Raw genomic sequence first — 11,825 nt, forward strand, 5'->3', positions numbered from 1 at the left:
ATAGGTTGAGAAAAACTGTTCCATACGGAAGAACTGCTAATTTACTCAGCCAATTCAAGCAAAGCTGCTTGCTCAGCTAAGCCTTGTTGTAAAGAATGAATCAACAGAAGTTGGAACTGAGTACAAAACCACTAGGACTCTATAAATCAGAATTGGGGCCCAAGACAAAAATGTGAAATGGTAGACCCACGATATACCTTGTGCGTGGCTGCATAACCTAAATCAGAAGGTCTAACCCAGAGCCAAAAAAGAAAACAACAAGCCCGAAGAACTAGGAAGCACAGAGGTACTATGATACTAATGTTACCTCCTGAGGCACAGGGGCACTGAAGCAAAAAGATGCCCGTAAGCACACGTATTGATGCAATGTGAAGCAAAAAAGCACAATGAAGCACCACGATGCAATATGATGCTATACAATGCATAAAGGCAATATGAAGCACTAAGATGCGACATGATGCAATACGATGCAACATGATGCACCGAGGCACTGTGAACTATACTGGGCAGCACGGTAGCGCAGTGGTCAGTACAGCAGCCCTACAGCGCCTGAGTCCCGGGCTCAAACCCCACCAAGGACAACATCCGCAAAGAGCCTGCATGCTCTCTCCGTGTCTGTGTGGGCCTCCGGGCCCTCCGGCCTCCTCCCACATTCCAAAGACACACCCGACAGGGAATCCAGATCGTGAGCCCCACCGGGGACAGCGCCAACAATGTCTGCAAACTGCAAGGCGCTGCGAAACATGCCAGTGCCATACAAAAACAAAGAGCATCATTATTATTATCTATTATGATGCACAGAGGCAATATGAAACACTATAATACAACGTGAAGCACGGAGGCACTATGATGCAATATGATACACAGAGGCACTCAATATGATGCATAGAGGCACTAAGATGCAATATGAAGCAGAGGTACTCAATATGATGCATAAAGGCACTATAATGCAACATGCTGCACAGCGGCACTCAATATGATGCATGGAGGCACTGATGCAACATGCAGCACAGATGCACTCAATATGATGCATAAAGGCACTATGATGCAATATGAATCACAGAGGCACTCAGTATGATGCATAGATGCACTACGATTCAATATGACACCCAGAGGCACTCAGTATGATGCATAGAGGCACCATGATGCAATACAACGCGCAGAGGCACTCAATACGATGCCTAGAGGTACTATGATGCAACATGATACATAGAGGCATGCAATATAATGCATAAAGCACTATGATGCAACATGATACATAGAGGCATGCAATATAATGCATAAAGCACTATGATGCAATATGATACACAGAGACATGCCACATAATGCCTAGAAGCAATATGATACACAGACACGCAATATAATGCAAAGAGGTACCATGACACACAGGGGCACTCGGTAAGATGCATAGAAGCTCTAAGATGCAATATGACACACAGAGGCACTCAATACGATGCATAGAGGAACCATGATGCAACGTGTTGCACTCAATATAATGCATAAAAGTGCCATATGATGTTCAGCCACACACAATAATAAAGCATAGAGCTACAGTCATGCTTGAAAACCGGCCCATAGTTACAAGCAAAAGAGCAATCTCTCAGAGATACGGATAAGCCTCCACTTTGAATAGTATATCTCATTTGTCAGACTGACCCCACCCGAAGGAGCTAACTAATGAGTCGCAGCTGAAGGGCAGTCTTCATGGAGGCAAAGTGCTCCATTAACACTATATGTGCTCCCAAGGCATAGAGTAGTTAAGTTGCAAAGAAAAGTGAGACACCTGTTTATCAGATCCAAAAAAAAGTGAAATCCATGCATCCAAAGGTCACTTTGAAGTCTAATCATAAGGCTCTGCGCAGACAAGACATGCAACTAACTTAAGCCAAATCATGAGATGTAGCCTGGACATATGGCCTTATTATAGCCTAGAGGTCCAAGGTCTGGCTGTGTATATGTGAAAACATACCTCACGTATGAAGCTCTAGCACAGCTTTGTACAAAGGCATGAGCTATCAACAGAACATTCCACCATGCACTTACCTGTGCTGGCTCCATACCTGCTAAAAAACAGGGGGAGCTGGTGACGCCAAGAGCCCAAAATGAGGGGAAGCGGCGTCCCATCAGGAGTGCTGCAATTATTCTCTCTCCCACGAGGTCCAGGCCTGGCAACTGAAGTAGGCTCAGCTCCGGTATTTCCCTGGAGAAGATTCTGGAAGAGGCAGCATGCAGCTTTTTTTTTTCTTTTTTCTCCCCTGCACACTGGGGCCCCGGCTTTTGCAGATTGCAGGCTTACGCTTCAGGGGGGAGAGCGCCACTCTCCCAGTAACCACAGAGGGACCCCCCTGTATGTTTATCGCTGCTGCGGCATCTTTTTTTTTTTTTTTTTTTTTTTTTTTTGTGGCTAGTGCTGCGGTTTGTGGTGCGGCCTGCTTCAAGATGGTGCCACACATGACCCGCTGCCTACCGGAGCTCCCGGTCTCTTTGCAGCCTGCAGCCTGCCCCAACGCGCGGTCCCTGCACGCCGGTTGGCTATGCAGTGTGCAGGCTGACGCTTCCAAAGGGAGAGCCGCGCCGCTCCTCCCGCAACCACAGAGGGACCCCCCTGGATGTTGCCGCTGCTGCATCTTACCTAGGGAGGTGACCGCGAACTCCATGTCACCTCCCCCGCACACCCTAAAGGCTCACTAGCCCCAGCGGTGGCGCTTCGGGTGACCACACCAGCCGAGGCAGAGGGACCCCAGCTGCCTGAATCGGACTGATTGGCCCCGGAATCCCACGACGATCTTCCTTCTGGTAAGTCTGTAGGTCTCCCATCAAGGACAGGAAACCAACTGATGCAGGAGAGAGGTACCGCCTTTTTATCTGTAGGTTTCCTGTCCTTGGTGGGCGGATCCCCTCTCTCCGTGGTGCCGTCATGGGCGACAGAGAAAAACTGGATGTTTTTGGTTTAGCTATGGAGATTTGTTATTTTCCTAATAATCCTTAAACTGAAAGGATGACCCTATTAAGCAGTGGAAGAGTCAGTATACTGTGTATGCAGAATGTCAGCTGCAGAGTGCGTCCTCGGCACAATGCTTAGGGTAGCCCACTACATCGGTACAAAAAGGGGACTTACCTCATCAACGACGACCAGACCCAAGTCACTGATTCGCTCAGTTTCAATCAACGAGTTGACAAGACTGTGACCTTTTTCAATTGTTGCAATGTACAAGGACTTTTTGGTTCTCCTTTTTATTGGCGGAAATCTTCCTTTGCTGCCAGCATACTCCTCTATCAAAAACTCCAGGTCTACTCCAAAACTGGACAAGCCACGAACCTTGGGAAGCAAATGCAATACTATGCAGTATATGTCGGTAAAGCACCAGCCTACTTACGATTAAATGGGTATTTCCATCTCATTTGTATGCAGTATCTACAGGATATGCCATAATTGGATGCTACATGTTGATATTGACCCTATTAACGGAGCATTGATGCGCCATGAAGCTGTGGGAACTCCTATGTTGCTTTGTATGTGAATTCCTATTGACTCTCCACTGACCGAATCATTGACGATGCCTTGTTCTAAAGATGAAAGAAGGGCCCATTGGTGGGATCTACATCTGCAGCATATCCTGAGGATATTCCATAAATACACAAGTTGGGAATACCCCTTTAAACTCTATCCAAACATTGAAAACCAGATTTTTCGTAGAATTGTGTTATTATACATCGTCCCATATCCTGGGAACAGCAACAAGTTGTATCACACTTTGGGTAGAAGTATAGTCCAGGCTAAAGCAACAGTTTTAAGATATAGGCTGCCGTCACACTATCAGTATTTGGTCAGTATTTTACATCAGTATTTGTAAGCCAAAACCAGGAGTGGGTGATAAATACAGAAGTGGTGACGTGTCTCTATTATTCTTTTCCTCTGATTGTTCCACTCCTGGTTTTGGCTTACAAATACTGAACGTGTGAATGTGGCCTTACGAGTATCACTTACAAAGATACATGACAAGCTGCTAGAGCTAATTAAATGCCATTATATTAATACGCTGCAGCAGCAGATGAAGAATACACCAAGTTCAATGGAGAACTAAAAGGGGCAGTCTAGCACTCCTTTACTGATACAGTAATACAGAAATCTTACACTGATTAATATAAATGTGACTTGTGGGATTTACAGAGCAGCTAAAAATTATACAAAACAGACCTTCTCCTGTACAATAGCAACGTAAGGCAAGATCATCAGCACGTCCCTTTTTCTGCACAGAAGTTCTTGAAGTATTACAATTTCTGCAACAAGAGTTTTACCGCCACTTGTTGGTAAGGAGTAAATCAAGTTTTTCCGCTGTCGTAGGGATTCCAAAGTTAGGCATGTATGCTGCCAGTCTGAAGAAAAAAATAAAAGAAATGTTTTACTGCAGGTAGAAAACCCAGTAAAAAAAAAACCTATACAGAAAAGCAATACCAAAAATAAGGGATAATATATTAAAAAAACCTGAATACTAAACACATATATATAATGCCCAAAAAGAAGTTGTATTCAAGGAAAATGTATATAGCAAACTGTATTAGATAATTTATAACAGAAAAACATAATACATGATTGCACAACACGATTAGAAACGGAATATAAAAATATATGAATAAAATTAAGCATATATCTGAGTGAGGGAAATGGAGTGTGCAGAATGGAAGATAATTAATAGAGGATGCTTTACAAGTATGTACATAAAATACAACGAAAATCTAATAGAAAGACTCCCTGACGAAGCGACAGCGAACCACACGTTAGAGTGGTGTGAGGGGAACTGTGGTGTGCTTTTTCCAGGGTTTTTGGCCCTATATTAGGTTTTGGTTGTGTTTAGTGATGAGCGAGTATACTCGTTGCTCGGGTGGTCTCCGAGTATTTGTTATTGCTCGGAGATATAGTTTTCATCTCCTCAGTTGCATGATTCACGGCTTCCAGATACGCTGAATACATGTGAGGAATGCCTGTTTGTTAGGGAATTCCCACATGTATTCAGCCTGTCCAGCAGCCGTAAATCATGCAGCTGAGGCGACGAAAACTGTATCTCCGAGCAATAGCAAATACTCGGAGATCACCGAGTATACTCGCTCATCACTAGTTGTGTTTTATGTTCTCTCATAGTTCTATTTGTTACCATCAACTATATATTACACTTTATTTATAATGAACTGTATTTCCTTTTTTTATTGAATTACATGTTATTAAATTCGTGATCCAGCCAAAAGGTGTACATAACATTTTTGAATTTTTCAAGTACATATTTGTAATACATCCTCTACTCATGATCTTTCATTCTGCACACTCCGTTCCCCTCACACAGATATATGCTTAATTTCATTCATATATTTTTTTAAATAATGTATTGTGCAATCATGTATTTTAATTATCTAATAAAATTTGTTATGTACAAAAAATCCAGTAACTCTGTGAGATAGCACAATAAGCAGGGGGCACGGTGGGGCCCATACATGCTTGATAAGATAAAAGCGGTGCAACCATTGCAAAACGGTCGCCATATCAGCCACAATAAAATGCTTAGGCTAGGCAACAATAGTAGAATGATTAACTCATCCCTTTAACCGATGCAGGATGTGGAGTGATAGGCTTACAGCAGAGGAAACATTTCTCAGGATTTTTATCAAAGTAGCAAAGCTAGGAGTCCCTAACATACATTTTACTTGTCATAGAATTCAGTCGTTTTTACAGGGGCGTTGGTAGGGGTGGGCAACCAGGGCATGTGCCACAGGTACCTGGTGGGGGTGCAAACAAGCCAATTTGCCTTAATCTGGGTATTTAGATACAGGGCAATTTAACTTTTGCCCTAGTTGAAGGAAAATCTAGCTCCAGCTCTGGTTTAGTGGCGACATCGAAACCGAGGTATTTAATTACCATAAAGTTTTTTAATGCCTCTATAGTGTTCAATAAGTTCAGCGACTTTGCTGGGTAAACCGTAGAACGGTCCCAAGTCGATTTCAGACGACATCTCCAGTGTCTTTTGGGCAACATCAAGTTCCTCCATAATGATGGTTTCTTTTATTTGCCTGGTCCTGGAGATATGAGGGGTATGTGCTTTAGCATTTCCAGCCAGTGTGTTCTTCAGACTGTCCCGCAGACTTTTCGTTTTTCCATCTTTTGCATTTATATAAGAAGCAATGGATGTGTACACAGGATTTGCTTTGTCAGAGCTGCGCTCATTAAGATTTTGTTCAGTGACAGATTTTGGATTTGCATCTTCATAACAGAGGAGCTGCGAACAAGGAAGATCATCAGATAAGTCCCAGGAGTCTGGATTTCCCTCCGTAAGCAATACATTTCTCTTCAGATGATTTAGTAACTCTTTATCTTGAACAGTGGATTTAGAGGGGTTGAGGGGTGTCATATACTGGTTAGATAGGTCAGGTCTCTGAGTAAGAGGTAAAGTGCTTGCAGCCTCCTGTTTACACTTTTCTTCTAAGCAATCCATTTGTGCTAGCAAAGATGGGTCCTCGGCAAAGCTGTCATATTCTCCAAACAGGTCGTCATCGCTGCCACAGTCCTAAAGAAAAGAAAGACTGCTAAGAATCACATATATAAAGCATGTTAAAGAGCTTAAAGGTGACAGATGTAGAGTCTCTGAAAACACAAAGTTGTATAGAGTGTGCAGAATAGTTACGACTGTTCCCTGACTATCATGTGATCATAGTAGTCACAAAAAGCCCAAGTTGATTGTATCTTCTAGTGACACAACAGAGTATGGTGCTAGGATAAGTCAAGTCTTTCCCCCTTCACCCCGACGCGCGTTTTGCCCGGAGCTTCTTCTGGGGACATTGGGGGTAGAAGACTTGACTTATCCTAGCAGTATACTCTGTTGTGTGTGGACGTTCTTACTAAGGTATAGTGCCATACTTTCTTTATATGTATTTACAGCTTACCTATTAATGCTGCAGGATATGTATATTTAGCAATATGGGATACATTAAACCCACATTGGTCCTATGATACATCATTAGGAACCAACTGAATTTATACTAAGGCTGTGATTAATACATATATTTATAATATCCTCCATCAATACTGGCACGCCTTAGTATGACCACTTTTTTTATTTGATTTGATCTTGCATTAAGGTTACAGGAGTATCTTATTTATAATTTGATTGTAGTTGTATCACTTCGTATCAACAGGATATAAAATAATTGTTGGTGATACATATTCTTCCCTAGTTACCTTTGCTATATATATTGTCCTTTTATGTAAATCTATTAATATACATACAAATTACTTTTAGGAGTATAGTGTGTTAGGATCAGACCCCCCCTCCCTGCTGGACACTTTGTTGTAAATTGCTTTTGGGCCTTTTTCTGCATTTTAAAATGAACTCACTCAATAAAGCTTTATGCATTGTTTAACCCACATATGGTTCTCTTCTATCAGCTACCTTGAATGTAAGTCCGTAGTTGGTTGCATCTTTTAGAAGCAGAAAACGCTTCAGAAAAACATTGGCCGTGTTATGTCTCAAGCGTATTTTTTTGTGTCTTTGCAGTAATTTTATAGCCGGCTGAGTTTTATATTTTACTTCTATGGATGAATTAGCGAGTGGCTTCTAAGCAAAAGCTGCCTGAAGAATGGTCAGGTCACTTCTTTGAACTATTTCTCATCTTTGGAAACATGAAGCAGTTAGAAGTAGCTCAAAAGCTTGACCATATGCACAGAAAGTCTTCCTCAGCTTGCTGGGCATACATTAATGCTTTCTAACATTTCTTTAGAGCTTCTTCAAGACGTTCAAAGACCTTCTGTGCACATGCCTTTATATTTCCAGCAGATAGTAAAGTCCTGATGTTCTTCTGTTAAGCATCCATAACCTATGGGAAGATCATTTTAGAAAGTAAGTGATCTGAACGCCACTCATTTCCAGGACTCTACACCACTATGAATCCTTCCACACTGCTGCTGGAAATCTGACAACAACCCGCACAAAGTTACATTTAAATAAATGGGAGTTGGGATTGGTAAAGCCTAGCATACAACAAGTAAAGTACATTAATGCTTTAATAGTGTGAGCAGAAATGCTAAGGTGTGTCATGTTCCATAACTTCTGCTTACAGGAATGTTCAAAGAATCTTGAAGAAAACATGTGTTTCTTTACTACCTACTTGCAGCTAGTCAAGAATTTACTATTTCTCAGTGGATAGGTTCTTATTGACAATGAATAAATGGAATTATTGTTCTGTCCCGCATCCATATCTTACCTGTTGGCCTGAACACATTGTATTCACCTCTGCAGAACAATCTGTCATGTTATGGGATTCGGATGTTATGTTCTTTCCCTCACTTCCGCTTGCCTTCTTCTTAACCGGTGTGTAAACACTGTGTCCCGTAGAAAGATTTCTTTTCCTTACCGGTGGTCGTCTCTGGACATTGAGGACACCAGTTTCCATCCTCATAATGTGAAGTAGCCCATGCTAGGAGCTGGATATTAGGTCTGCCCAAATACTCACTGAAGTCCCCAAGTAAAGACATGAGATCCAATCTTGAAATTTCCTGCAGTTATTTAAATGTCATGTGTTTATTCTATTTTCTTAAATTCTCCAATGATGGAATCCAAAGAAACACGAATTGTTATTTGACAGAAATCAAACGTTTATAGTCACTGTTTCTTGGTTTTTGGCTGAAGATAAATCTAGGGGAATAGAACACTTTATTGTGTTTTGAAATATTCTGCAGACTTGCTCGTTTATCCCAGATTTGGTAATGCAGATGTCTAAAGAATGAAAAATAAGACAGTGATTAGCTGAACAAAAACCTATTGGAGTGTTAGACAAACTCAGGGAACCAGGGTTGTTACTCAGCTTTCTTTTGAGGCATCTATTACATTTTCCGTTGCCTTCCAGCAGGGTCTACTTGGATTCCAAAGTCTACAATAACGGCTATTCACTACCTAATTCTTACTTATAGTTTACATTATCAACATACGGGCACAATAAAGGATATCTCTAGCTTATAAAGTGATGTCATAGCACAAGGACACGCCATCACTTTATGATCATTGAGGATCTGACCTCTGAGACCCCTAATGAGGTAGAGAATTAAGGAACTGTAGCTCTGCTGTACCCCTTAACAGTTTGTCCCTGCACAACAGCCCTAAGGGTATGTTTCCACGTTCAGGAAACGCTGCGTGTTTGACGCTGTGTTGAGCCGCAGGGTCAAACACGCAGCGTCCAGATGTTACAGCATAGTGGAGGGGATTTCATGAAATCCCGTCTCCACTATGCATTAAAAGATGCATGCGGCAGACCCGCGAAAATGGACATGCGGCGCGTCTTTTAAGAACGCAGCATGTCCTTACAATGAGCAAAACACGCAAGAACACCGCAGGTGACCTGCCAATGACCTCAGGTGCAGATTTGGTCAGGATTTTACCTGCATAAAATCCTGACCAAATCCTGAACGTGGACACATACCCTAATATCACCAGTTTCAACTGCAACCAGCTTCACTCCAAGAGACGGATCTGGCTGAAGCACCTTGTTCTGCCAGGTATGAACTGGCAACGGAAATGTATAAAGGAGGTACAGCACTATATCATTATTGTAACCTTATTAAAAAAGGAAAAAAAAAAAAAGAAGTTAAATCCTATCTATACCATGCTGGATCCAGCGGTAATTGCCACATCCTTCATTATAAGGTCACATAATCATGACAGCCATAAGCCGGCAACCTTATTAAGGAGTCATTCATAGCCAACACTACAGAAAACACAGTTACATAGTTAGTAAGGCCGAAAAAAGACATTTGTCCATCCAGTTCAGCCTATATTCCATCATAATAAATCCCCAGATCTACGTCCTTCTACAGAACCTAATAACTGTATGATACAATATTGTTCTGCTCCAGGAAGACATCCAGGCCTCTCTTGAACCCCTCAACTGAGTTCGCCATCACCACCTCCTCAGGCAAGCAATTCCAGATTCTCATCGTGTAGTTCATATATGACATGACACCTCCATCTCCACCTAACAAGGTGCAGCTTCATAGATGCCATGACACTCCATGATCCCTGGTCCCACCGCACACAGTTACATAGTTAGTAAGGCCGAAAAAAGACATTTGTCCATCCAGTTCAGCCTATAAAGAAAAGTGGATGTCACGCTGTGTTGTCCAGTGCTGCCCTGCGTTGTAGAGCTCTACACCGTAGGTGCTATCACAGGCGCGGCTGCACACGTCGATCGGCATGGGGTCTCTTGGGCCGTCCCGGGCCGGCCTCCTCCCACTTTAGGACTCTGGTTAGTTCTGATTCCCCCAGGGTCACAAATACCGAACTAGTGCAGCGGCCCCGAACGGATGAGCACAAGGCAGTCCAGAACCCCTAGACTCAAGCGATCCAACACTCAGCCTCCCTTGGTGGCTAGGATTACAGGCGCAGGCCCATGCGCCCGGCAATATATACACATGCCTCCTCTCTATTTATATGCCAGTTATGGCACAGACTTTTACCTTATGGAGACTTTAAAAAAAAAAAAAAAATCAACAGTGACCTGCTGAGAAAATGACCGCCCCTGCTGAGAAAATGATCGCCCCTGCTGAGAAAATGACCGCCCCTGCTGAATATTTAGGAGAAATTCGTTGAGAAGTCGGTTGTTTTTCCCATGAGCTCATTTGCATATATTCATGACCAAGCGCTGTGATTGGCTGGCTGTAGAATGCTGCATCTCCAGCCGTCCCCTCTGGCGTTTTTGTCGCCCCATTACCAATGAATAGTGTGCGTATACAGAGGGTTTCGCTCTTTCCATGTCACCTGGGAACTTCCCTACATCAGGTATCCTCCGCTGGGACCTGCCGGAAGTCACTTTGGGCTTCGTTCTGACTCTCAGAGGCTTTCCATGAGAAAGTGTCCTACAGAAGACGCCGTAGGAGCCGGCAGGTCACAAGTGTTGGACAGCTCGGCCAACAGCTCCAGCTATGACAGCCCACCTATAGAAAGGACGCTACAGGGACGCTGTTCACTGGCTGATAACAGGGAACAAAAGCGTCCATTTTTCTGGACTGTAATTGTCTGCGGCAGCCATCACCTCTCACCTTAGATCCCTGCGGTTAAGTCTCGGTCACTAACGTGTCTCTCCGAAGTGTGTCCGCCCAAGTCTCACCAGACATTATTTGAATGGTAGAGGCTAAATCCAAGTCGGCTAAAGGACCTCTGCCCATGTGACCGGAAGGGGCGGTGCCTCTTCCTCCATAGAACAGACAGGGCACACACGAGGAAGCTGTGGATATCATGGCGGGATTTCGCGCAGGATTTGGTTTTGGAGTGTTTTGTGCAGGATTTGCCTCTTCCTCCATAGAGCAGAGCAGACAGGAGGAGGCTGTGGATGTCATGGCTGGATTTCGAGGATTTTTGTGCAAGATTTGGGGTATTATGGGGGTCATTCTCCAAAGTCATAGATCAGGTAAGTGGGAGTCTGCCTGGAGAGAATGGGGTGGTGATGCTTGCATGGGGCTGCCTGTAGAGAATGGGGTGGTGTTGCTTGCATGGGGTTGCTGGGGAGAATGGGGTGATGCTTGCATGGGTCTGCCTGGGGGAGTATGGGGTGGTGTTGCTTGCATAGGGCTGCTGGGGAGAATGGGGTGGTGGTGATGCTTGCATGGGGCTGCTGGGGAGAATGGGGGGATGTTGCTTGCATGGGTCTGCCTGGAGTGAATGGGGTGGTGATGCTTGCATGGGGCTGCTGGGGAGAATGGAGTGGTGTTGCTTGCATGGGGCTGCTGGGGAGAATGGGGTGGTGATGCTTGCATGGGGCTGCCTGGGGGAGAATGGGGTGATGCTTGCATG

The 11,825-nt window shown here is 43.7% G+C and overlaps 1 protein-coding gene across 5 annotated transcripts in view; it reads right to left on the reverse strand.

Moving 5' to 3' along the window:
* LOC143786538 (helicase POLQ-like) overlaps positions 1-11,218 on the reverse strand; it is a 32,681-nt gene extending 21,463 nt beyond the window's left edge. For 2 of the 5 annotated variants that reach the window (XM_077275780.1, XM_077275776.1), the window contains exons 1-5: positions 11,075-11,218; positions 8,248-8,759; positions 5,909-6,554; positions 4,199-4,377; positions 3,119-3,319 (exon numbers count right to left, since the gene is read on the reverse strand). In XM_077275780.1, the coding sequence (XP_077131895.1) occupies positions 3,119-3,319; positions 4,199-4,377; positions 5,909-6,554; positions 8,248-8,442 (1,221 nt within the window). In that variant the 5' untranslated portion in view covers positions 8,443-8,759; positions 11,075-11,218. Of the gene's footprint in view, positions 1-3,118; positions 3,320-4,198; positions 4,378-5,908; positions 6,555-8,247; positions 8,760-10,492; positions 10,748-10,793; positions 10,917-11,074 lie in introns of those variants that run through there. The other 3 variants (XM_077275778.1, XM_077275779.1, XM_077275777.1) reach the window with 3 other exon arrangements.
* Between the last annotated feature and the right edge of the window lie 607 nt (positions 11,219-11,825).

The sequence above is a fragment of the Ranitomeya variabilis genome, chromosome 1 (genome assembly GCF_051348905.1).
Source record: "Ranitomeya variabilis isolate aRanVar5 chromosome 1, aRanVar5.hap1, whole genome shotgun sequence".
Classification (NCBI taxonomy): Eukaryota; Metazoa; Chordata; class Amphibia; order Anura; family Dendrobatidae; genus Ranitomeya; species Ranitomeya variabilis.